The 27,425-nt window shown below is 48.7% G+C and overlaps 2 protein-coding genes across 11 annotated transcripts in view; both read right to left on the bottom strand.

The window, feature by feature from the left end:
• The window catches only part of LOC111846767 (protein ENTREP2-like), a 77,645-nt gene extending 64,870 nt beyond the window's left edge, over positions 1-12,775 (bottom strand). Inside the window, exon 1 of one of the 3 annotated variants that reach the window (XM_072698327.1) lies at positions 11,328-12,775. In XM_072698327.1, coding sequence (XP_072554428.1) covers positions 11,328-11,552 — 225 coding nt within the window. In that variant the 5' untranslated portion in view covers positions 11,553-12,775. Of the gene's footprint in view, positions 1-10,490; positions 10,518-11,327 lie in introns of those variants that run through there. The other 2 variants (XM_072698328.1, XM_072698329.1) reach the window with 2 other exon arrangements.
• A 4,020-nt stretch (positions 12,776-16,795) lies between these two features.
• The window catches only part of LOC111846729 (tight junction protein 1-like), a 74,172-nt gene continuing 63,542 nt past the window's right edge, over positions 16,796-27,425 (bottom strand). For 3 of the 8 annotated variants that reach the window (XM_072698321.1, XM_072698322.1, XM_072698324.1), the window contains 12 exons: positions 27,087-27,297; positions 26,380-26,479; positions 25,494-25,848; positions 24,614-24,835; positions 22,886-23,686; positions 22,600-22,694; positions 21,670-21,876; positions 21,410-21,546; positions 20,811-21,261; positions 19,478-19,695; positions 18,284-18,427; positions 16,796-16,929 (listed from right to left, as the gene is read on the bottom strand). In XM_072698321.1, coding sequence (XP_072554422.1) covers positions 16,835-16,929; positions 18,284-18,427; positions 19,478-19,695; positions 20,811-21,261; positions 21,410-21,546; positions 21,670-21,876; positions 22,600-22,694; positions 22,886-23,686; positions 24,614-24,835; positions 25,494-25,848; positions 26,380-26,479; positions 27,087-27,297 — 3,036 coding nt within the window. In that variant the 3' untranslated portion in view covers positions 16,796-16,834. Of the gene's footprint in view, positions 16,930-18,283; positions 18,428-19,477; positions 19,696-20,810; positions 21,262-21,409; positions 21,547-21,669; positions 21,877-22,599; positions 22,695-22,885; positions 23,687-24,613; positions 24,836-25,493; positions 25,849-26,378; positions 26,480-27,086; positions 27,298-27,425 lie in introns of all 8 variants that reach the window. The other 5 variants (XM_023817223.2, XM_023817224.2, XM_072698323.1 and 2 more) reach the window with 4 other exon arrangements.

Raw genomic sequence — 27,425 nt, 5'->3', positions numbered from 1 at the left:
AGCACCACACAGCACAGTCTGTCTCTTGACACCTCAGGTCCCAGACAGGACAGGAACCTCCCCACAGGAAGTGGATCCCCCCCACTTCAGTCCACCCACGTTTATCTTAGATACGAGCCTGGGCTTCAGCATGAGCCCTGTCGCTGCGGCTGATGATAGCGCCATATCTAATCACGTTCGGTCAGCTTTGATGCAGTGCTTTGTGAGACAACATGATAATTCGCCTGTTGTCAGTGACTATGACACCGCTGAAGGAACGTCAAGCCTGGGTTTCAAGCTAAATTTTTAACCAAAAAAAAAAAAGCTATGGCCAGTAATGTGAAATCAGTTCGGTTTGACTCAAGCACAGCCTGTTTTTTCTTAAACCAAATGGTCTCACCGGCAATCTTGTACATGCGGCTTAACCCTTCCATGCCAGGGCTGAATCACAGTTTAACTAAATTGTTTCCATGGCACAGTTTATAAGAAACCCTTCAAATTTCAGAACACTTGGAAAGCCAAACGTTTCCAGACGAATGGGACAGTCTTTGATTCTGTCGTTTATAATCCTTTGTGCTGTTCCCTTTGTTATCTGCGGCATTTACGGCATTCTGGGACAGCTTAATGGAGGCCCGCAGTCCACACAAACAGACATGCACTATTGGCCGCTCGTTTAATTTGGGTAACTCCGCAGAGCAGAATAACAGATGTTTGTGCCGGAAGAGTGGGAGGGATTGATTCCGCATGGCCCTTCATAGCAGCTAGTCCCTGCTCCCCGGCGACACTCGTTATTTGCATGATGTAGCTCTCTGAGAGATGATGTGTGCACATGCACTTTGAGGGCGCGGGGGGGGGGGGGGGGTCCCACATCCAGAGAGGCTAGACGTGTCATTTCAGGTCTAAATGGTGGGGAATTGGCTCTAGAAAGGCAGGAAAGAGCAGAACACATTATCTAAAACTTACTAACAGCATTACAGAGGTGGACAGGTCACTCTGGCTTAGTTCTAATTATGTTTAAATCCTCTTTAACACACATTATCTGGTCTCCATCATTAGCTTTATTGTGAGCACCAACTGGGGTGGTAAACCCAACAAGAATGGTGCACGGAATCTGGCCGTGCTGTGGGCTGACAGGAAAAAACGTGACTCGCTTCAGAACAGAGGAAGATCGTGAGAAGATCACGGCCGCTATTAGTGATGATGAAATGCTAATCTGCACAGGCACAGAGAAAGAACAATCACTTAACCAGAACATGAGAAAGCGCTTCGCTGTTTTTTACTCCAAATCACTAGTGTGAACCTTGGGTTTGGGTGAAAAATCTCTTCTTTTGTGAGGCTACCTCACTTAGCACAAACTAAAACTGATATCTTAATACATTTGTCTTTCAGCTGTTATTCACCTGATTATAAAAGGCTTTGGGGCAATGAAGTAATACGTCACATAGTAACAACCAAGGGAAATGTTCAATATCTCAAAATTTTCTCAGATTTTAGACTCTTCAAAATAGTCCTCTTTTGCACTGATGACAGCATTTCAGACTCCAGGCATTTGTATAAGCAGCTTCCAGATGTGGCCACCTGGAATGCTTCTCCAGCAGTCCTGAAGGACTTTCCACAAAGTTCTGGGCACAACATGGCCACTTTGCTCTTACTCTGATCGAAACCAGCTCTATGAGGTTGAAGTCATGGGATTGCAGGGCCAGGACATCTGTCACAGCACTCCTTCCTTCTTATTTCCTACATAACCTAGCTTGAGGCGTCCTTTGGGTCATTATCTTGTTGAAAAACAAATGATTTTCAGTAGGTACGCCCAGACGCTTGACTGGTACTGTATGCTCCGATAGCATAGCTTCCAGCTTCAGCACAGCCCAGTTTACGCCCTTACAGTAGCCAGGAGCCACTGGCTTAACAGACTCCAATCCAAAGAATGTCCTGTTTGCACAGGCAATCCTACATAGCTGGACCTGGAGGACACTTTCAGGATTTACTGAAATTAAATGTAAACGCGGGAAACCATGAACAGAGCTTACAGTGAGAGACACACTGCATCATACTCATACGATGATTCTAAGAGTGATGTGTATTAATATTAATGAGCACTGCCAATACAGGCAGGGAATGAGAGTCCTCTTATCAGCAAACCAGCTGAATTGTGACAGTCTAGTAATATATTACACTTTAGCAACTTAAGACTTTCCCAGTATTTCTTTATCAAATGATGTTCTATTTGAAAATAAAGGCTTTGTGTGATTACTATTATTGAATTGTTATTAGGGTTAGTGATTCACATCACTAGCTCTGACTAGTGGGACACATTTCCATTCCAAGGGTTTTAAAACTGGACCAAGAGAAAATAAAGACTGAGGTTCAAACATCCAGGAATATACCTCAATGAATAAAACTGGTTTAACTGAAAATTATTCGTGAACTCAGCATTATGTAAAACATTCCAGAATGTCATAATTAACCATGAACGAGGAGCAGAAAATTTTCCAGCCTCCCATGTACCCCCTCACTTCAGGGACAGGGAGCCTGGGTTTAGGACTCTCTGCACAGGCTGAAGCCCCCTGGGTACAGAACATGGCTGCAAACATCCCCAGAATATCTAAGTTGCTCATGCAGGTTCATACCCTCCTCAGAATGCATCTCCTCCTGCCCCACGCGCCGGCATCAGCTACATGGGCACCCCTGACCCTGACGCCAACTGGCAAACCCAAGGAGCGTGTCGAGATTACAGGGGGCAGCGTGAGTGGGCAGCCTCCCCGGATCAGAGAGCCGGCAGCCCTCTGTCTCACGGACCCGAGCAGAATCCACACTGCGTTCAGCAGCAGCCAGGATGGCAGGGTGGCTTTTTTGGGCCCAATCTACCTTGACAACTGGTTATACTGGCAGAGTGGAGCCAAGGAAACAGAGCTGTACACTGCAGGTAGTTACATTTTCCCGACTTAATTAAACTCCACATACAGAGTAAGCAAAGGGCACCTTTAATAAAATAAGCGTTCATTTCTAATCGGAAGCAGGTGCCAGTGTCTTGGTCTCATGTGCATTTCATTAGTCACGCCCGGCCCCGTCACTTTCCATTAGTCACGCCCGGCCCAGTCACGTCCCATCAGTCACGCCCAGCCCCGTCACTTTCCATCAGTCACGCCCGGCCCCGTCACGTCCCATCAGTCACGCCCGGCCCCGTCACGTCCCATCAGTCACGCCCGGCCCCGTCACGTCCCATCAGTCACGCCCGGCCCCGTCACGTCCCATCAGTCACGCCCGGCCCCGTCACGTCCCATCAGTCACGCCCGGCCCCGTCACGTCCCATCAGTCACGCCCAGACCCGTCACGTCCCATCAGTCACGCCCAGCCCCGTCACGTTCCATCAGTCACGCCCAGACCCGTCACGTTCCATCAGTCACGCCCAGACCCGTCACGTTCCATTAGTCGCCCAACCTCATCATGTTTCAGCCGCATCCGACGCCTGATCGCCGGCTCAGGGATACGTCAGCATCTGGCTCGTGATTACCACACCCACACGGACGATCGGTCACAGTAGGGATCCTCTCCTGCGGCAAGTCGGCCCACAGCTGTTGTAACTGGCCCTCAAGATCCTGCAGATTGACATTGGGTCTGAGTTAACATCCGAGCTAATTCCACACATGATCGATTGGGGAAAGATCGGGGGACCTGGCTGTCCATAGGAGGACTTCAACATGATGCAGGCCGTCTATAGACACACGTGCTATATATGGACGGGCGTTATCTTGTTTAAAGACTGTACCAGGGTGCTGTCTCCTGAGGGGCAAGACATGCGGACGCAGGATGTCACTGACATAGCATTGTGCCATCAGGGTCCCCCAAAACACTTACAGAGATGAGCTGAAGTCATACCCTATGGCTCCCCACACCACGATGCCAAGAGTAACACCGGTGTGTCTCCACAACATTGGCAGGATTGGTCCTCTTCCCTTGGCGCCGCCATACATGCACATGATGGTCATCCGTGATGATGCAGAACCGAGATTCATCGCTGAACATGGTACGACGCCACTCGTCATCAATCCATGCCTCCCGGTTACGGCAGGACTCCAAACACTGCCGTCTCTGCACTGGTGTTAATGGCAGCCTACACATGGGACTGTAAACCCATAGTCCGGCTGCTGCCAATCATCAAAACACGGTGCAGAATGACATGGGCTGTTGTAGAAAGTCCAGTACCTGTGTCCGAAGATGTCATGTGGTTCTGTAATACTTGGCACACACTATGACAATCCTCCCTTGGTCTGGTCTGTCTTGGGCGACCGGAACCTTCACGACGTGTGTGGCTGCCCTCACCTGCCCATTGGTTCTAACATTGGGTGACTGTGACATCTACATGCCCCACATGCCGGGAAATTTCTCGATACGACCACCCGGCCGCATGCAAACCCACAATGCGACCCCTATCAGACTCCGTCAAGTGCTGGTAATGCTGTCTAATGTGTCTACGAGGCATCCTCTGTGTCTGGTGACTAGACATGCCAGCTCCTCATTTACATACCCATCGCTGGTCTGCACGTGTAACAAATTACATCCAAATCGTACCATTACTACTGGATGCTTAACTTTTTTTATCACTGAGTGTATATACAACGACATTCGGAAATCTCTTCTCCAGTTCTCTGGCACAAAGACTTCTTGCAGAGAAAAGAAAGTATTGAGGGGGAAAAAAATGAATGAAAATAAAGGTTACAGTTCCTCCCATTTAGACATCAAAGGGTTAATCTATGCCACCTTAACCTTGTATGTGAGGAATTAAGCTCCTTGAAGACAACAATCAATCGAGTGCTAAAACTCCACATGGAGCTGAACAGGTCAGAGTGGCAAGCGAAGGAAGGTCCCGCAGACACGGTCACATCTATTCAGAAATGGCACAGCAAATCCCTTGCAGTGCCGGTTGTAACCCCCAGGCCACCCGGTGAGCGTACATCCTCTTCCCTATTTTCATAACAGCTTACACCTGTTGTTCTGGTGTCCAGTGAGAAGTGGGTGGAGATCTCGTCCATTTCTTTGCTGACAGAAAAAGAGGCCACCTTATTCTTTTTTGGAACCATTCCTGTCCTTGGAAGGGAGCCGAGGATGAGAAAAGACGCTGAAACTCCCCTCCGCCTCCTCGTTCTTCCCTTCCAGACCACGCACGGCGCCTCCATCCTAATTGCCAATGTTTGCAAGAGGCATGTTTACTTCCTGTCTGGCAGGCATCAGGACGGAAACAGGTGTTGTTTTTCAAGGATAATGAGGAAGTGCAGATGCTCCTTAGACACGCTTCACACCTGCTCCGTTTGCCAGAGAACGCCTGTCTGCTACCTGAGCACCTTCACTTTCAAGCCTCTTAGCTACCAATCATCTCAGCTCATTTCCTCCGAGGAGTCAAGCAAGCATGTCGATTGGCTGCCACTCTGCTGACTGGATTCCAGCATCATCACTCTTTATTGATTTAACTGCATGACCCACATCGGGCATTTCACTCACATATTGTGTATATTATTCTACCCAGCAGTCAATCAGCTGCTATTCCTGATAATATTACACTAAATTTGCCCCAAAAACGAACACACATGCTTTACAGTAGAGTATGCAGTTTACAGTCCACACCTGAATGCAGTACACTGAGCTTTATAGATAGTGTTAGATGTTCTTGACACAAAGCAATGTAACAGAGCCAGTTTCCTGTGCATAACGTGCCCATGAATGAAACTTTGCGAGCTGCAGGACAATGCAAAAGTCACATACTATTTAGTGGAACTGGGTTCATGTTGGCTTGAGGTCAAAGCAAACGGCTGGCGTCAGTGTGCTTGCCTGTGGAAGCTTGTGAACTTTGGGTCCCAGTGGGACAGGGGTTCATGTCCTCTAGCATGAGGACCTGAGAGAGTGGTCTGGGTCCCTCCTTGGTCGATGTCGCACAGGGCTCACTTCCCCATAGCAGATTGGGTTTAGGTCCCAGTGGGACAGGGGTTTACATCCCCTAACATGAGGACCAGAGAGGGTGGTCTAAAGTCCCCTACAGAGAACGTGGGAGGTTAAAGTCGCACGTTTTGGTGCCATTATTATTATTATTATTATTATTATTATTATTATTATTAGTGGTAGTACAGTAGTAGTAGTTTGTTTATATTGTTTATATTTTTTTAAAACTGATCCTATTTTTATTTTTTGTGTACGTTTATTTTAATTACTTTCTTTTCAATGTCTGTAAAGCACTTGGAAAACCCTGTGGTTAAAACAGTGCTAGAGAAATACAGACTGATTGATTGACTGATTTATTTATTGATTGATTGATTAATTTGGACTTGATCTGTGTTTCTGAGATAAGGGTTTCATTTCAGACATATAAGGAGAAAACTGAACTGAACAGTGCTGCTTCAATTTCGAGGCGAGAGGATACGCATGGCTCTCAATGGCCTCCTTCTGTAACTAGGGTACGACAAGAACGAACACGATGATGGAGAGTCTCTTCTCCGCTCTCAGAGAGGACATCCCTACACAGGCCATATCCTGGGGTTGCCCGTTTTTAAATCTGGACCTTTTAAGATATTCAGCACACTCAAGCCCAAAGCTGCAATATACCGAATTTGCATTCAGAAATACAGCACATTATCAAAACAGCATTGCCACAATTCCTGAAGGTCTTCAATTCGAGGCAACAGTAATTTGGCAATTAGCGTGCAATGAAAAGCTAATTCAGAGAAACTATTTCCAGATTGCCGAGGTCGGCATAGATCACCTGAACCCTCCCCAATAATTCACGGTACGACTGGGGTGGCGATTCAGGTTAAATATATTCAGGAGTAAGACAACCCCCAAACGGCAATTTGAATTATTCAAAGCCCACCAACTCACCAAAAAAAAAACCCCACCGTCCTCTCGCTGACTTCCCCCTCCCATGCCCAAAATGGTTTCAGGGCATCAATTAACAGTGATAGTTCAGTTTTCCCCTGAAACACACCAAAATATTTTCATTCACTAATTTTTCCAACTAAGCTGACTCTCAACCCCAGCAGAACACAATACAGTGATATCTCAATTATAATCCAGGGGTACCAAAGGATTTCAGGCAATCAGGAAGTTAACAGCACATCCGTGTTCAGTGCTTGCCAAAGATAAAACTACTTCACCCGCCCTGAATGTCTATGGACTGGAGTGCTGTGAGAGGCCCAGTGGGGAGAACCTGCAACCAACAATGCAAATTATGTTCAGTGGTTGTAGGAAGTTACTGGAATTAAACAGTCCCAACCCACACAGAGCGTAGGCAAAACTGCCTCATGGAAAAAGGCAATAATAATTATTACTATTTATATTACTTTATTATGAAACATTGTTATTTATTGTGCTGGCGTTTTGGTTCACACAACAGTCTTGATTGGCTAAGTGGTTAGTGAATGGAGGGATTATCATCGAGTCGCGGATACCCTTGCCCGATGCTGCTTACCATATTGTGGTATTTGTATTCAGATAGCACTACATGTTTTATTAATTTTTATTGGAGCAATTCAAGCGGAATTGCCTTCCACAGGGACCAGCAACAGCAGTGTTCTAGCTGGGGTTTGCGTCCCCAAACCTTAGTCACAGGCCTGACGAGGAGCACATTCAGCTGCTGTTGTGTCTAAGAGGTCCATGGTTGCTCTATGAGAGCTGAGTTACCTGGAACCACACGCCCTCCCCTCTCGCCTGCAGCACTGCTGTTTTCATCCTAGTCCCTGCCCTGTCATCGCCATATTACTAATAATAATTTTTTGATGAGAATTACAGTCCAGTCACACCATTGCCTCCCTTAACTTTGCCATTTTGGAATGATTAATGTCAGTGGTACCAAACAAGGCTCTGTGGAACCACACATCACCATGACAGCTGTGAATTCCAATGTCGTTTCTACATTCCGGTTGATCGCACGTTGGACTGATAACGCGTAGGACGGCTTTGGGCTCCACGGAAAGTGTGTGCACACGTCCCAGGCAACATCCCCGTATCATGGAAAGTGTACGCACATGTCCCAGGCTACATCCCTGTCTCATGGAAAGTGTGTACACACGTCCCCAGCGACATCCCCATCTCATTCTGGGGACGCCCACCCCAGTTCGCTTGGTGATTAACATTCTTCTGAACATTTCTCTTCCCCGTGATGTCGTTTCCCTCTGTGGCATCCCAGTGAGCAGCTTTAACGTCTGTTGTCATGGCAGTTAGAGACACTTGGCGCACGAGAAACTCACGGCACAGAGCTGAGGAGCAAACATCAGGCAAATAAATCCAAAGAACTGTAACCCAAACATGCATCTTTAGTAGAGCCTGCGGGCAATAAAGACCACGTGGGGGGAGGGGGGGGGGGGGTAACTACCAGGGCGTGTAGCAAAACAAGCAGATGTTCCAGAAAATAAAGAGAACAGACACCAGGATGGTACAAAACGTGTTTGTGATGCAAGAAGTAGGGAACAGGGCAAAAAAACTAGCGTTTATTTCTGTTTTCTAACCTGGTAAATGGAGATTAATCTCTGCCATGGACCCCCCCCACCCCCATAAGACGAGAGATGGGTGCTGACCTAGAAACCCCAATATGCTCCGGGCAGGCAGACACCTGCGTCAAGCAGAGATACAAACATGCCAAGGAACAGAGAAATGGTGTCGCTTTCAACAACACGGCTCCTGAAAGGGGAAGCCGGCTGCGTGTGCACCTGCTCACCTGACATTCAGACGGGGGGGGGGCAGAGGGAGCAGCAAAGGCACACCAAGCCTTCAGAAGGAGCCTGTCATCCAAGCACATCTCTCTCAGTCAGTCTTGCCTCTACTAACCTCAGTGCCTGAAGAACCCAGGCCGGGTCTGAATGCCAAACTTTTCGATTTTCATGGGGAGAAAAAAATAGTTCCTCACTTGGTTGCAGCTGAATGAAGCTCGGCTTGCAGGTGAGGCGGATAAAGCATCTGGATAGATGGGTGGCTCATTAACACGAGACACGGCAGCGGTAAATAGATTTCTGCGCCCGGCCTTGTGTGAACATGTCATCAGTGGGAACCTGGGCTGCCGCTGGCCACCACAGATACAGAAATCGGTGGTGAACTTCACCTATGTTTCCTCCCACTGCCCGGTACCTGAGTAAGTGCTTCTGTAGGATGGATGGATGGATGGATGGACAGATTGATGGATGGAAGAATGAATTTTGCCCTGAACTACAGATGTGTTCCCTGTTTGACTACCCGAGGACCCCAATTTGGCTTGGTGCTCGCCATCACTTCCTCATACAGGTCACATGTGCCCAGCACTGAACAAAATAATTAATGCACGATACGACAACAAGGAAAGTGCAGGCTGAAAGTCTACACCATTCACAGGCTGGTAACTACACTTCACCTCCTGGGCTTCCCCTCCGTAATATTCAGGCCCTGGTCTAGGTGGGGTCACGTCTGCATCCAATCAGACGTCACATGGCTATGGGAACACGCAGTGACTCGCAAAAGCCTTCATCAAGGATTTACTTACATTTTTGGTGCTTGACGTTAACATGAACGCTTTGGAAACTGCAGTCATATTGTGTTTACTACATTTTTCATACTAATTGTTTTTGACAAGTACTTTCTACAAAAGTGGCTAACTGTTATTCTAGAAGACCCCAGAACGACAGCTGGTATACACTCTGAGCAGACCAGTACCCTTTGTCTTGGATTAGCCACTTAAGAACATCAACGCTTCAGGATTCACAACCATGGACATTCAGTCCGAGTCCAGCCCATAATCATAAACATATTTTGGTCATAATGTATTAATTAACATGATTAGCAGATACTCCTCAGCAATGGGAAGTTAAGATAAATGCAGAGTTAGGGTAGAATCCCAAGAGTGGCAAACATGAGGACTATAGGCAGAATAAATATTAGAAAATGTATCCTAAAAGAACATCTCAGATGTTAAAAATAGTAAGCGCTGATTCTTCAAACCTGACCCAATGCTATTAATCTCTGCAGGCAGACTATTACGAATGCTCTTGCATTATATACGATATGGGGCAGCTTTGATTACAAAGCATTAAGGGAAGGAAAAGCAAAAGTCCTTTAAATAATACCTTTCTTATTAAGTTGTAAATACACACAGAGAGCAGTTTTAAGTAGCGTTTCAGTCAAGCACAGTCAATCCAGCACGACCCGGCATTTCTCTACTTTCAGACAGGTGTTACAGTTCAAACCCACAAGAATCACATTCATATGATTCAGGATAAATAAACTGTCCTTCAAATCACATAAAAGGTCAAATATTACTAATATAAAAACGTTACAGACAATTAATACTGCCAAGTAAAATTAAATAATGCAGCTAGATCTAACCAGCTAAAATCGATCTATATTCCCACTTTAACTGTTAGCTCCTTGAAATATTTTTACAGCACAAATATTACTTAACAAAAAGGGGGAAGTAGACAACAGGATTCGGGATGTATTCTGTAAACAAACTGACTCCCCGTCGGCTTCTTTAATTAACAGTTAGGAACTGAAATATTTACCCAGCGCGCGGGAGTCCTGTGCAATTTACTTTAAAACGTCTTGATGTTTTTCGGGGACGGAAGGAGACCAGGGTGCAGTGAATATGTGCACGACGCCGCAAATCCTACAAATAGGAACCTTACAGAAAAAGTCTCCTCTACAAGGTTATATTAGTGTGTGACTCCAGGCGTAAACGAGAATAAGCAAAACCCGACTGTTTTACATAGGCCTAATAATACAACACTTCTTGTACAATTAACCCAACAGTATTACGTACGCTACTATGCAAACATTCTGTATAGTGCTCATATAATAAAATAGTTTAAGTGAGTTCTATTACGATTTCAGAAACAGAGTTACAAGGTTGTACGAATTAATCGATGCAAATTAAAATCAAATTAATTAATACATCATAGACACAGTAGTTTTAGGCAAAGGCGACGAACAATGTCAAGACGAAAAATGACAACACTTAGGCTATTTGGTGCAAAGTCAAACCTCGTAATTCAATATTTTAAATGGATATTTCGGGTAATGTGAGATGACGCGTCTGGGGAAATCGGGAAAATTAAGTATTTCAAAAGCCTAATTTGTTTGAAAACCGGTAATTGATCAACGAGTCGGCTGCCCCGGGAGTCATCTTATAATAACTTGACTTGGTCTTACGCCGTGACACCGGGATGCTGGTCTGCATTTTGTGCTTCTGTTGTAAAATGCATTTAAATGGGTGCTGGGTGTAATATAGAATGCAGCAGATGCGGACACGTGTAGCGCTTACTTGCTGCATTGACGTTTGGGTGACCATCAACTGCCTGAAATGACATTTCAAACGGCGCGAACAAACGTAGGATACTTACGGAAAAGCCAGCCCAGAACGGGCAGGAATGTCTGACCCTTGGGGAAGTGGTGAGAGCCAGCGCGGCGAAACTGACAGCCAATATCAGGCTGCCCAGCACCATCTGAGAAACTCCGAGCGAAAGCATGATCCGAGTCCGAGTCCTGAAGTCCCTCAGCCTGGACAGGCTGCGCGACAGGGAGGTCGGGCTGAGAGTCCGGCCCCCAGACATGGCACTGACGGGCATGGTCGGGGCGAGGTCCGGCTGGATTGGATCCACTTCCAAAACCTATTCCAGCTCTATCGCAGGTGTTGTCCTAAACGATTAGATCTCATCCGAGAATGAATATTCAAGAGCCACCAAAGTGGATTGCTTGTTTTTTGAAAAAGAATTATGCGTTTTATGCCAAAAATAATGGACAAGTGAAAAATAAATGAGTAAAACAAGTCCGAAAAGACGTTTGAGTGGAGCGGGCTCTTAGTAATCCGTGTTCAGATAAAAACACCAAATTTCCCCATCAAATATGTGCGGGGGGCAAGTTATCTTCCGGATTATAAAATCCAAATCCATATCGCTCGGTTCCAGTTTGGAAAAAGTACTCCGTGACGGCGAATGCATGCGTTTATAGAGAGAAGAAGATGGGAACAGCAGCATATGTTAGCCGGCGTGTCCGCGCTCCTTCATTTCGCCTGTTAATGGATGCGATTGGAAGTAAGACTGCGCCGCTTCCCCTCCCCGGCAAGCCGCCGCAAACTAGCTTATGGTCATCGGGCGGCATATAAAGTCATCGAGAAAAAAAATGACGTGGAGTAGGTGTGAAAAATGTAACAGACGTGGAAGAGATCGGTCAGCCAGAAGAAAGGAGCAGCCCCCGAGTGTCGGGCTTTATTTGCCGCAGCTGCCGCTCGCAGTACCTGCGCGTACCCCCCCCGTACGGATGCGCGGCGACCAGCAGAGGGGCCTCTAAGGCGGATATTTCCTCGGCGTGACGAGATGTCCCGGCCACCGAGGCAAAACTACGCATTGTTACTAAATCCAAGCCTCTTTCTTGGTAACAGCCTGCCGACGCGTGTGTGGCTGGGGAGGGAGGAAGCGGCGATACACGGCGAGCAGCGGCTGCGTACGGACCATGTGGCCGTGAGTCAGAAGTCGGCGAGAGCCGAGGGTTGATGCTCAAAACAGCACGCAGCTGCTCCTTATGTTACTCAAAAACACTATTGATGATAAACTCGCTCCCTAAAGTACTATGTGCATTTAATACGCCTACCAGAGTAATTTTATTCTGTTTATAAAAGTAAACTCAATATCGTCGTTAGCACTTAAAGTAATTAGTGTCAGTTTGGCTCATTTGCTGGAAAGCGCACTTGTGACTCACGGTTCCATCTATAAGTAAATATATGTTCTCTGGTGTCCATATTCAAAATTGTTCCTCCGCGGTTTGTCCTTCCCCGTCGGCTAGCTTGTATCGTCTAACGTAACCGAGATTCGCGGTTAAAATTAATATATTATTTCTTGCAATGAGGTGACTTACACACGAATGGAATATCAAGCTTTGGGTTAGAAATATTTAATGATATGATTAGAATATTCACTGCAATCCATTCATGCCGTGTACAGTCGGAATATTATTTATAATACATATAGTGTATACACAAACCTCGATCGTCCAGTGGTATGCACTTTTGTGTATGATTATGATGTACATCATCATATGACATTTAAGTGACAGTTGTATATTTCAGTGCAAATCTTCACAGAACTGCCACAGTAGTAGAATATATTAGCACAATAGATGTGGTTTCAGCTTGTCAGTAAATCATATGAAGCGCCTGTATGTTACCTATATCCTCCACTGGCTGCCTGTTGGTTCAAGGTGTCGGGTGATTATAGGCAACAGCTGAGGGCTCCCTCAGAGTCCAGCCTATCGTAATCCTCTCCCTGCCCACAGTACATTGTGCACTACGAGTGATCGACTGTTCTGGTTCTGTGCCACCTGAATCCCTCGCAGTTCTGCCAGCATTTACTCTCCCACAACTAATTTTACCGTCACTGAGGCAACCACCACAGACGAGCAAATAGGGCTCGTTATTCACCAGCCTCGAGCACAGAGCATTTCAAGACATAAATGATGTGTACCATCCCTTCAATGAGACGAGTTTAAACCAGTTCCAGTTCAGATTTATGTTCTCCAAGGTCTGGAACAGAATGAAGGTTCCTCAGTTCGCATTACTATGGAGACATGCTTACAATGTGTGAGATCAGACATGGAATATGATGCTAAAATGGATGCAAATAGCATTCTGGTACAGAAATTCTAACACGTGTTTACCTGCAAATTCAAGCTGACTTCCATCCAACCTGCTACAGATTAGTAGATGGGTGTCACCTTGGGGAATTGCTATAGAAAGACTAGTGAATGGCATCGGCACCTGTGACGTCAGCACCATGTTCCCCAGCGCTGGACGGGATGTAGAAAAGAAAGCCGACCTTGTTTGTCAGGATTCCGCGGTGGCCCCAGTCCGAGCAGCACCGCGTTCATTAGGATCTTGATCACACTCATTACTTCCACTTTTCTTTTGCAAGAATTTGTTTGATGGTCTTAGCAACGGTGAAGTTTGGCAGAAGAATCCAGTGTTTTAGTTAGAATGTTTGGAAACCACCCACATGACTGGAAGAAATCTACCTTTGTACCTATGAATCCTCATCTCGCACATCATGACCTGGCTATTAATAGGACAGTTACACATTTTATCTCTGTCAGCCGTTTTGGGCTATGACTCCGTAAGGGAACCGATGGTTTGCATTTGTATAGTCTGAAATGGGGAACAATTCAAATACTATGAAAACAACAAACAATTGTGTGATGCCACCCAGCACCTCCATCTAACAAGCACTCATTTCACTGCAAGGCCCTTTAAATACAAATTCAACAAAAACACAAAGGCCTAATGTTTCAGTTTGACTTTCATGATTTATATTTCTAACCATTAATTTTTCACTGAGTAGTGCAAATCATGCAATCAACCCTTTGAAGCAGCATTAATACAAAGAAGATAATGCAATATTCTTTAAGGAGGTTGTTCAATCAAGGGAAACCAGAGAACGCTCCTTTGCGGAAATGGCATTATCAAAGAGCTTGTAACAAAATCAAATTCCTTTTAAATTTCAAGTTGAAACGCACGCAAAACATCTGCAAGTGCTTGCATTGCTTTGTTATTCAAACATGATATTTTGCAGCAAGAGCTACTCCCGACTTTCAAAGTTTGCACTGCCGAATTTTGAGGAAACGGAGAGCACGACATTGGCAGCCTCTGAAAAGCATCACACGCTTACCCAAGACACGAGGCTAGCTCATCTTGGTTGGGACTGTTACAAAAGCGCCATCTCCTGTCGGAAAGCTGAAATTGCATTTTTAAAATGTCGCAACAGACTGAAATGTTCCACACGTGAATGGAGCGGCACATCAGCCTCATAACGCTGACATTTTCCTGACGCAATGCACCAGAGTCTGGCACGCTGCTGAAACCCAAGATTTATACGTGGTGCAAGATTGTTATGGCGTCACATCACCCAATATTCAAATACATTAAAAAAAAAAATCACATTTTGTGTGGTTATGTCTCTGAGTTGGTCTGGGATGCCTGGATGTTCCTGGAAGGAGCATGAACCGGTGCACCAGGGGAGAGAGTGACCCTCACGAGGAAGAGTTGCTTGGGTCTTTTATTAAAATTAAAAGAAAAGGACAAAATGACAGTTTACTTTCAAATGGTTTTATTAATCCAGTAGTATACTTAGAAATGTGTTGCAAAGAACATAAAAAATAAAATAATTTAAAAAAATGTCAGCCACAAGTGAAGAAACGTTAATAACGAAGCTGTGTTATTGTATCTAAAAGAAAACGGTACCATCGCACCATAATTGTCTCTTGGTACAAAAATACATCTTGGGGCACACAATCCCGCAGCCAGTATCACAAACGGAGGGCTCTTCCGAGCCGGCCACGTCACGGGGGTCTTAAAGCGCCGGTGCCGTTTTGTAAATAAGCATAAAAAGGTCTGTGTGACGGTTAGAAATGTGTATGTGGTGTGTACTGTATGCTGGTAGAAAAGCCAGACTCATTACCATCACAACACAAGTTCCCAGGCTTAAGAGCTATGACCAGAATTACAAACAACCAGTTTTGTTTTATTCCTTTCCTTAAGAAAACAAGTTTTTTCAGTTGGTTTATACAAAATAACAAAGATGTACAAAAGTTTCAGTTACAAAGCAAGACCCAAGGCCATATGCAAGCAACATGTACAGCCATCATTTAAACATTGTACATACATGTACATACATATATATGCATATAATATATCTATACATATATATGCATATATATTATTGTTTTATTTTTCCTCTTTTGACATATGCATAGCAGGAGGCAAAAGCATTCCTTCAGTCAGTCTTCGTGACTCGTGTGCTAAGACTCATTCGGTTATTTTGTACAGCGGTTTTGCTTCAGGTCGACAGACACCCGCTTCCAATAACGCCTCGTATTTTCACACTTCGTCATAACAACTAAAAGACAACAAAAATATGTGGCGAGAGAGGGTGGGTAGTATTGGTATAAGGCATCACTGCTCGTCGTTGAGAATGGGCGCCGGACGCGAGGATGGGCAGGCTTCTGCACCTGAGTCATAGAGCACATGCATAGATCGAGACAGCAGCAGAACTCCGATGTTACCATGAAATTATATTAATCGTAATAATGACAACGGTCGTATAAAAGTCTCTAGACTTACGGAAGGTAAATTATTATTATTAAAAGAGTAATTCTGCACAAAGTGAGCCTTGTCAGAGGTACAAGCCGGATTGTGAAATCCATTCAAAATGCGTCAGAGTTAGTTTTTCTCGTTTATTTATTTCTTTTTTAAGTCTCAAAGAAGCACACTGTCACCTCCGCTTGTAAAATCCCCGCCCCGCGGTCCACAGCCTCCGCAGATCCGTCCAAATAGAGCATCAAAGCGGTCAGTCTTCACCTCCTCATTCCGCCGCCCAATTGGTATCGATGCATTAAAGGAAAACGCTATTTTCGTTATAATCTCTAAATCTTGTGTTTTTTTTATGCACGCGTGTGTCTGCATACAACACATCCAGGTTTCCAGATCCTACCGAATTGCAGGAGAGCTTCTCGGGAGGGTCCTCATTCCTGTTGAGAACGGGAGAACTCGTGCTATGACGAAGGCTGTCAGTATGTGGCGCTAGGCATGCATTCCAGCAGGGATTCCAAAGTCATTTTTCTTGTTTAGTCTCTCTCTTTTTTTTTTGCAAGCCTTTGAGCATCGACCTCCCCACCCCAACCCTACCCCCCCACTTCCTGAAAAAGGAGCACTTTGGAGAATGCCGGCCTCTGCCCCCTGGTGGCGTTGGTGGGCGCAGTAAACGGCGTCAGAGTGCAGAGGCCAGGAGCTTCAGCAGCAGGCCCCCCCCACCCCCCACCCCACCCCCCCCCTGCCCGTCCTGTAACAGACCAGCTGTTTCCTTCCTCAGAAGTGGTCGATGAGCACGGACACACAGTTGGCACCCACCAGGTAGCTGGGGTCCCCGGGGATAGATTTGTTTTGCCAGCTTTTGGGGTCACCTGTTAGAAGGGATCGGAGGGGAGATGAATCAGAAGCAGGAGCAGGTCGCCGCGGCAGACGGAAACAGCAACCTCGCCCTCCCAGCGCCCGCGATACGTCCTTCACACATTTCACAGACTAACAAAGTAATAATAACAATCAATTAAAACAAGATAACAAAAATTACAGACTTTTATAGTCTGACCACTGATGTTGACTAATGACAAACGAGGTTATTAAATTAAAAGCTGCATGGCTAGATTATGCATATGCTGTAGCCTGTAACTGGGTCACGGTTTGGAAGAATGTGTGCGGCCTTCACGATGCCCCCCTACTGCATCTTTAATACAGATCCTAAGCCCTGTTATAATGGCCACAGGACCCAAGTCAGAAGCGAGACTGATGTCGGGGTCGGGGCGCTGCTTCCTACTCGCTGAACCCCGCCACTGTGACGCTGAACAATTTACTCTGGCTTCCAGTTCCTCGATCCGACTGGACACCCTCCTGCCTTCTGAACCCCTTCATCTGCCTGCGTGCAAACAATGAGGTTCTGGGCACATTTCGTTGTTGTCACGGACACTCAAAATGGAGGGAAGAGTGTCTTTTGCATTTACTGCGAATACTAAACCCAAAGCGCGTGCAGCGGCGCGGAGCCCGGCTAGGGCAATTCCCAGTCCGACACATGGCCCTGGAACAGATACTAAAATTAGGTGGCTTCATAGTTCAAAGCCAAATTTGAAGAGAGACGTGTGGAGTCCAGAGAGAACAGAAAGAATGCTCTGCCTCACGCCGAGCGCATTAAGGCAGAGCACAGTGACTCCCAGTGCTAAGGGGGGGTGGCTGCCCCTCCCCAGGCTGATAAGCGGGTTCGAGGCCCTGAGAGCAGAGGCACCGTACAGCAGATGCATGTAGGCAATTCAGTTTTGACATTACGAACATGATGTTACTTGTTGATATGGTTAAAAAATAGGCTATCAAGTGAATCAAAAAAGATAACTACAGTGAATTTTAATTCTAAGTGCTAATTACAGTAATGCGGGAGAACATTTTAAAACAAATTTGAGGAAGCACTTCTTTACACAGCGTGTAGTTAGAGTATGGAATAGTCTTCCTGCTAGTGTAGCGGAAGCTAAAACCCTGGGTTCCTTTAAATCAGAGCTGGATAATATTTTAACAACTCTGAGCTATTAGTTAAGTTCTCCCCAAACGAGCCTGATGGGCCGAAAGGCCTCCTCTCGTTTGTAAATTTCTTATGTTCTTTTTTAAAAATACTAAAAAATAATACAAAATAAACAGCACAACAATGGGGAAAACTCTTCACCCCCCCCCCCCACTAGAGGCCCCACCAAAAAAGGGAAAAAGGGGACAGCGTACCCGACGAGGAGTCAGAGGATTTTAGAGCGAAAGACCAACCGTCGGGGGTCATGGAGGCACAGTGCGGCAGCCGGAGCTCCACGGGCTTCAGGAACTTGAGGCCATGGGGGCCACACATCACCAGCGGGCTCAGCAGGGTCTCGCCTGCAGGGGGCGCAAGAGGCCAGGCAGCTCATAAGACAAAAGCAGCAGCACCCCCGCTATACAAACCACAGGGGAAGAAAATCGCCATTAAATACATTGTGGAAGGACTAAGTTCCTATCATCACTGTTATTCATGTATGTGACACTGAACTCACACATAAATACGTTTACGACTTGATATGTATAGAAATTTAACCTGGTCAGTTGGGAACACGGACGTACACACGCACAGACACGGACGTACACGCACAGACAGGGACGTACACGCACAGACAGGGACGTACACGCACAGACACGGACGTACACAGGCACAGACACGGACGTACACAGGCACAGACATGGACGTACAGACACGGACACAAACAGACGTACACAAACACAGACATACACACTCAGAAACGGACATACACACACAGACAGGGACGTACACAGGCACAGACAGGGACGTACACAGGCACAGACATGGACGTACAGACACGGACACAAACAGACGTACACAAACACGGACATACACACACAGACACGGACGTACACAGGCACAGACAGGGACGTACACACACAGACACGGACGTACACAGGCACAGACAGGGACATACACACACAGACACGGACGTACACAGGCACAGACAGGGACGTACACACACAGACACGGACACACACAGACGTACACAAACACGGACATACAGACACGGACATACACACGCACAGACACGGACGTAGACACGCACAGGCATGGACATACACAAGAATAGGCACTGATGCACACACAGAGACACGGAGATTCCCACACAAACACACACACACCACTAGCTGCACGATCACTCGTTCAGCCCCAAAAAAGCCCCAAAAAGAAAGCCACACTGCTAGGCTCAAACCCACACCCTGGACCTGCAGAACAGAGGCACTTCAGTATGGCTGCCAGGTGTGTGTGTGTCTTATCCAAAGAGACATCATCCTTAACCCTCTATACAAGTGAAGCATGTCAGGATGGGAACCTTCCAGAGGGATACTACCACGGCTGCACAGTAGGGGGCGCAGTGGAGCCCTGACCTTTCTCTTTGTCAAGCGGTGGCAGGATGCTGTTGTCCCGGCACACTTTGAAGTAGATCTCCTGCTCTACGCCTTCGGGAATGGCCCCCTGGGGAATGATGATGCTCACGCCCGTCTCGATAGAGCTCAGCACCCCGCCGTTGCTGTTGAAGATGCCGCGCGCTGTGGCCACCACCGTGTGCCCGTCGTCGTCGCCGTCGTCCTCCAGTGCGCTGGGGCTGGGGACAGGGTCAGCGAGCCAGTCAGTCATGGCGTGGGGGCGGGGCCAGGCATTAGGAGCTCAGTGATACATCCGCATCATATCGCCCTGCGTTTACACATTCATCATTCCGGCTTCTCACGTCTTCAAATAAGTCCAAAGGCATCAAAGCCAGACGGCTATTAGAGGAACCATCACCATAAATGGCAGCAGACATTACTGATTAATTGTTTTCAGTCTTTTCACTGCCTGCCAGATGCTCCTACCCTGCTGGAAATGCTTCCTGTGGAAAGAACCCAGTGTAGGATCTCCATACCAGCACCACTGCCACACGGGGACTAATGCTGCGTCCCATTTACCTCGGAGGTCGGAACTGGGAATGACGTCATGCACGAGTTAAACACGTTCCAGTACAACAAGTCGGAAAGCCATTTAACAATACCAGGGACCCATTTCAAAAAGCAAGATTTCTTGCATAGCCAGACAACTTGTCGGAATTAAGATACCTCAGTTTAAATGGGCTTTATCTTTGTTCACTTACATTTAGCCCAGAATACCTTAAATCCGACAAATAATCCGACTAAGCATGAAATCCAGTTCTAGCCTACTTAATTGTTAGCCATTGTTAGTAATATCAGTTGATAGCAACACATTGTATATTGCACATAAAACTCCGTAGTAAACCATAGATAAATTGAACAGTACTGTGTGTACGACCGATTTAATGAGCCACAAATAAGACATAAGTGCTAATAAACAGTATAAAACTAGAACATTCACTTCTGTTGATAAAGGGTGGATTCTGGATCATGGATTCTGAGCTCGGGCTTGTGTCAAGTTCCGCCGAGTTCACGAGTCAAAATTCCAACTTAAGGAGGCGTTCCAGTTGAAATTTCCAACTAGGACCTCAGAATTTCCAAGTTACGAGTTCAAATGGAACGCAGCATAAGATCTATGGATTCTGTCACTGGCTGTTGTAGTCCTTCTTTGACTTTCTCAAATACAAGGTACAAAGGCATGACTTACATAAATGACACCATTAGTACTGTATCATAACAACAATCCAGGTCAACCGCCTCAGAACCCCAGAACCTCAGTCACCCTCCCCATGGGTGCCCCATCTGGCTCCCCTACCTCACTGGGATGGCCTTGGGCACAGCATTGATGCTGTTGTGCTGGTACTTGGGCCTGTTGTCCACGGTGCCCCTGAAAGTGTCCACCCCACTGTCTAGGTCTCCAGCCTGCGGAGAAAGTTTGCTGTTGCCGTTGGCTGGTCCTCCGGGCCTCAGGCCGGCTCGGGGGTTCGTATCGTTGGGTAGCAGGTTGTGGTTGAACTTGGGGCTGTCGAACTTTCGCTCAAAGGGCCGCGCCGAGCTGGTGTAGGGCTTGGGGACATAGCGGTTGTAGCTGGAGGTGGCCGGGGGGCCATAGGGCTTGGGGGGCTGCAGCTCCAAGCCGTTGACTGGCTTCTCTGGGAAGCCCTTCTGGGGAAGGTAGCTGCTCTGAAGAGCCTCGTCACAGTTGTTGGGCTTCAGAGCTATTGGGTTGGGCTTCGGCGCGTCGTGAGACTCAGAGAAAGTGTTCACTGTGGAAAAAGACAGGGAGACAGGTGGACAGAAGTCAGCAAAGCAGGAGGAGAAGGCTCGACAAGGAGCATGTTCTCGCATGGGTCTGCCCACGGTCATGGAGCGTTTGTGGAGTTAGCAGCAGCCAGAGCGCAGTTTGGATCTTACCGTCTTGGCTGGGCTTGGGCAGGGTGGGCGGTGGGATGGCAGCGGAGTGCAGGCCATACTGGGACGAGGACGGGGTCATCTGGGGCTGGGGCTCGTACCTCTTCTCCACGGGGTTCCCCTTGTCCACAGAATCCATCCTGCAGAGAAACCCAGGACAGAGCAGCTGCTGAGTTCCCCGCTCAGGTCTGAAGGCTGACCTCAGTCTGGCAGCTTTGGGTGGCCCCTGGTACCCTGGAAGAGGCGGGATCCATCTCAGGTACCTGACAGGGCCGTAGGCCGTCTGTGACAGGGTCGGCGCTGCCCGAGGGGGCTCGGGCGGCACCGCTGTGGGTCTGCTGTCAAAAGGACGCCGGTCGAAATAGGACAGCTGCTTCCTGTACACGTCCTCGTCGTCATTGGGGCTGTAGTGGTTGGAGCGCACCCCCTCCTCCGGGGTCTTGGGATGCGGCTTCTGGGGCTCGGGGGCTCTGGGTGGTAGCAGGAGACCAGCACACTGGACAAGGTATCCACACTCCCGAGATCCCACACTAACCCCAAGACCCTTGATAAGACTCTTCTGTACTATAAGTCTGGCAGGATGGGAATGCAGCCCTGAGACTCACTACTATATTGCAGAGCCATTGTTATAAATGTAAATGATATACTGCATCTCAACAGTAGGCAATCAGGGATCACCAAGCATAATTAATTATTAATCTTTCATTACCCTGAGCAATGCTCCTGGGATGTGCTACCACCTAGAAATTATGCCACACGTCGGACAGAGATTAAGACAACACATATTCATATATTCATAAACACTTTGCGCTCGATGAACCCTGGAATCACACAGCACCAATGCACCAGGCACACTGTGGCCACCAGAGGGAGCCCTGAGATTGCCAAGCAAGGCAAACATCATGTGTGAAATTAAAAAGGCAGTAAAATGATTTCTGCTGCTGTAATTGATTGATCAAACGAATGGAGCGGAGATGTTCTCATTAGAAGCCACCTGCTCCCCCAGCTGCCTTGGCCCTGCTGCCTCGGACCGGCTGCCTCAGCGCTGCTGCCTCGGACCGGCTGCCTCAGCGCTGCTGCCTCGGACCGGCTGCCTCAGCGCTGCTGCCTCGGACCGGCTGCCTCAGCGCTGCTGCCTCGGACCGGCTGCCTCGACCCTGCCGCTAAGCACGCTGTCCCGGCCCTCCCGTTACCTGTATGCAGCCTTCTCCGGGTCCAGGTGGCTCAGAGTGTTTGGTTTGGGGGCTGAGGCTGGAGCAGCAACGGGTTTGGGGGGCACATCTGCAGACTGGAGTATAACACAAAACTCTCCTCAGTAACATCAGTGAGGCAGCTACAGTTCACTGGCAGGACAGACAGTGATGCGGGCAGAGACCAGGTCTTCTCAAAGTGCTAATAGGTCTCTCGATAACAGCTCAGTCATTCTAAGCGGAAGCTCCGGCTGCATGACCCCCTCGCCCTGCTTGGTGAGATACCCACCCTGGGTCCCATCAGCTCGCCTGGCTCCCTGTCCCGGTCCATTGACTGCTTGTTCTCTAACATCTTGACCCGGGTCAGCACTGACAGGGGCTTCATGGCTGGGTCGTCCTCCAGCTCGTCCCTCGAAGCAGGTGACGTCACCTTGGAAGCCATGTTGTGGGCGGACTCCCCGGGCGAGGGGAGGACGTCTGCTTTGGGAGGGGGCGGGAGGCCGTCCGAGTTGAGGGCGGGCTCATACTCGCCTGATTTGTACCCGCGGCTGTAGCTCGGCCTGGTCGAGTCCATGTAGTACTGCCTGGGGGGCTCCGGGGAGCGAGGGGCCCCCGGCGGGAAGGCATGGGGCTCGGTGTTGTAGTGCCCGTCATAGCCCCCTGGGGGTGCAGGGGGGACTTCCTCGAAGCGCAGCGAGCCCGGCCTGCCATAACGCGGCCGACCTGTGTAGTTCAGGGCGCCGTCGTCATACCGCGGTTGCACAGGGCCATAGTCACGGCCCGGCCCCTCCTCGAACAGGGGCCGCATTTCAGGGGTGGGCCCGAAGGGCTGCCGGGCAGGGTGGTACGCCGGTGCGGGGGGCACAGGCTGCTCACGGTACGCAGCCCAGTGCTCGTCGTAGGGAGGCATGCGGTTCTCGTAGTGTTTGTGCGGATCCAGGTATTCGCCTCCATAGCGGTACGGCGGCTGCTCGTAATCCCGGTACGGCGGCTCGTCCCCGTAGGGTGGAGCTGGCCCTGTTGGGGGCTGCTTCGGGCCGTGGTTCGGTCTCACCGGCTCCTCGGGGCTGTACGGGTCTTTCTTGTACATCTGTGACAAAACAAAAGTGCCGCTGAAGGTGGCCACGCCCCACAGCCCCCGGCGGGGGGAATATTCCGTGTGACAGGTCGACGGTGCGTGTTAATGCGGCAAGAATCTAGCACTCAGTCGCAAACCTCAAAATGCAGGCAGAGCAGAACCCTAGGACCAAACGTTAGGAAGCAGCTGTTATTTTTGTGGTTAAATCACGCAGCGATCCGGTTAACGACTGAAGGTGACGTACACCCACATCTCATTAATGATGTCATTGACCGGAACAGCACATTCATTTGACCATTAAAAAATTTATGAAACAGTTACGTAATTAGCTTCAGTTTTCTGCTTCAGAAAACTACAGACATCACAGCAAGGGACACATGGAGTAGACCACTACCCAAAAGCAGTTTGGCAAATAGCCTCTTCGTCACCACAGACGCATTGGACTGACAAACAGCCCATGGGTCAGCTCTGAATGAAAAAGAGCGCCACCTAGTGCTTCATTTGGCATCAGCGCCAAGGGTGCGAAAGGCTACGTGTCAAACTGGGAGTGAAATATGCAGCGGTGCACGGACCGTTAGCAGGAACGGCTCTGGAGACGTGCAGGGGTTCCAGTCCTCTGCCGCTACTCCACGAGAGCTGATGTAAGATCAGCAGCATCGGGGTCATGCAAAGGAGGGAGGGGCAAGCGGGAGCCCTCTGCCGTGAGTTTTTCGGTAGCCATGGCAACAGGCAGGCCCCTCCCACCAGCCCAGTGGTGCTTGAAAAGGTAGTCAGGCACCCCCCCTCCCCCCCTCCTCTCCGTCCTGGTAGCAGCCGGAGCTGGACACACCGTGAGCATGCAGAAGTCCAGTGGGAAGGGCGGCGATAGACAGGCAAGGCAGCTAGTGATCTGGGCCGGGTCAGGCCACGCCCCACGGCCGTGGGGGCAGCCGATGGTACCTTCGCCTCTGAACCGGGCAGTCCGGACGGGTGAGGGTTGTGTGTCGGGGGCTGGACTAGCTCAGAGGAGGGCCAGTGGTCCCTCTGTGGAACTGGAGGGGGGTCCTCGGGGCTTGCGCCAGCCGCATGAACAGAGTGGCAGACAGTGGGGGGCGCTGTTTCAGCCACGGACTCTGGCGGCTGGGGGAGGAGGCAAGGGGTGGCGGGGGCAGCTTCTGCTTTCTGTGAAGTAGTGTTCAGAAACGCGTGAGACCACTGCCCGCGTGGGCAAACACTCACTACTGCAGCCCGAGTCTCGCGGTGCAAAGGTGCAGTTACATCACTCTGGGGGATCGATGGCAAGTGGATTCGCAAGAGGACGCCTTCTGTACGTCACACACCCGAAACTCGGCGCTATATTCCTGTTTTCTATATGTCAGACATCCTCCAGGCCACAAAGGTCTTGGGTCACCTACGCAGTCACGTCGATATTTATGAATGCGACCTGCCGCAGCATGTTAGCAACATGCTTGCAGGACGACGGCGAGGTACGGCGGCCTTGCAGGCAGCTAGTGAGGAAGACGTGCTAATCACCATGGAAGTTGGCAGAAAATGCAAGAAAACAGCACAAAACGAAATCACAGCCATCACAAGTCACTTATTTACAAAGGTAATAATTAAAGAAAACAAAGAAAAACAGGGCCAAAATTTCCTTTCCTTCCTAAGGGTGGATGACCCCTCTTACGCAGTGACAGGGACTGCTGGAGGGGCTACATCTTTCAGTCCTAACAAAGACTTTAATCACTGACCCCTTATTTAACCAAAGACCTCCATCAGTGCTCCTCATACATGTAACATCTTCTGGAGGACAGTATAGATGAAAAGCCCAGAAGAACATTACCTGTGGCGGGATGGGTGCCTTAAAGCCAGCTGGATCTGCTCGGGGGGGCGGGTACCCTGGGGGCGGGGCATTGGGCATGACGGGCGGGTCGTCACGCACGGGCTCGGAGGAGCGTGTGATGGCGGGCTCAGGAGGCGGCCCCGCCTCATCGTTCAGGGTCTCGTCGAGCTCCTGGTCCGTGTAGGCGCCCCCCTCCGTGTCCGTGTCCTCGTAATCGGAGGTGTGCCGGCTGTCCGTGCTGTACATGGAGTACTCACTACCCGGCGCTGACAAGTAGGACAGCCGGTCGTCGTGGATGTCCAGGTCGTCCTCAGGGGCGCCGTCGGCCTGAGCCGGGGTTGGAATATCAGAGGCCAGGAAGAAGAGAAAAGGAAAGATAAGCAGAAGATAAAGGCCACAGCAAAGGAATCAACACGATTCTACTCTGTCATTATACTATACAGAGGCACCTACAGAGAGAAGTGTGGTTATTGTGAAATCATATAATTAGAATATTTGTAAAAAGTATTACAGCAGAAAATTTATGGATATTGTGTGTATATTTATCCATAAAATTTCCATCTGATGTAAATACAAATGCAATAGGAATTTATCTCTCAAACAACCAGCAACGCTGTGATTAAACTTCATACTCTAACATTGCTTTAACATGTATACAAACCAATACTCAGAAACTAAAGCCTAAATTTACTCCGCTTATCCAAGACAAGAGTTACAGCCTTAAAGGCCCAGATAAGGTTTACTGATGATCGTCACCAGGTGTAAACATTGATCCCTATGAAAGTGTTACTCACTTTCATCCGGGGTGTAACACAGTAGATGTAAGTAGTTCCATCCTGACCAAACATGCATCTCTGGGGAACAGAGATGAGGTCGAGTGCTCACCTTGCCTTCAGAGACCCAAACCAACTGGTTCTGTTGCTGCTGGATCGTCTCTTTGAGTGCTCCGTACCATCCATCATTCATGTGGTTCAGGTTGATGCTGGCTGAAGGGGAGAGGAGAACAGCACTGATGATCTGTACAGGTTAAGGAACGAGCACTCTGTATGTTAGGACCTAAACTCTGTGTGACAGTGTCGATGTGACGGATGACTCTGACCGCCTGTACACGGTAAGAACCCAAACTCTCTGTGCGACAGTAACCATGTGACGGATGACTCTGACCGCCTGTACACGGTAAGAACCCAAACTCTCTGCGTGACAGTAACAGTGTGACGGATGATTCTGACTGCCTGTACTCGGGAAGGACCCAAACTCTCTGCGCGACAGTAACCATGTGACGGATGATTCTGACCGCCTGTACTCGGGAAGGACCCAAACTCTCTGCGCGACAGTAACCATGTGACGGATGATTCTGACCGCCTGTACTCGGGAAGGACCCAAACTCTCTGCGCGACAGTAACCATGTGACGGATGATTCTGACCGCCTGTACTCGGGAAGGACCCAAACTCTCTGCGCGACAGTAACCATGTGACGGATGATTCTGACCGCCTGTACTCGGGAAGGACCCAAACTCTCTGCGTGACAGTAACCATGTGACGGATGACTCTGACCGCCTGTGTGAGTCAGGGGACGAGGCCACCCGCACTTACTGGTGAAGAGGTGCTGGTTGTTCTTCCTCAGCTTGAGGGCCCGCTCGTACAGCTTCCTGCCGCTCTTCCTGGACTCAGGGCACAGACGCGCCCTCATGTTCTTCACGCCCTGCTTGCTGTCGGGGTTCAGGAAGACCACCATGGGGTACCACTGCGCGTAGTTCAGCCGGTCCACCGCGTTGGGCGTGATGTCCAGCACCGCGTGCTTGTCCTAAGGGCAGAACACGAGTCACATGCACTGTACCCTCCCCAACACACTGAGCTGAACACCACAGTGGTGTCAAACCTAACCACCTCTCAAGAGTGCACTGACGTTAGTTTGAAATTAGTAACACACAA

Source organism: Paramormyrops kingsleyae, chromosome 13 (genome assembly GCF_048594095.1).
Source record: "Paramormyrops kingsleyae isolate MSU_618 chromosome 13, PKINGS_0.4, whole genome shotgun sequence".
NCBI classification, from domain to species: domain Eukaryota; kingdom Metazoa; phylum Chordata; class Actinopteri; order Osteoglossiformes; family Mormyridae; genus Paramormyrops; species Paramormyrops kingsleyae.
The sequence above is the reverse complement of the archived record's forward strand: the minus strand, read 5'-3'. Positions and strand labels throughout refer to the sequence as shown.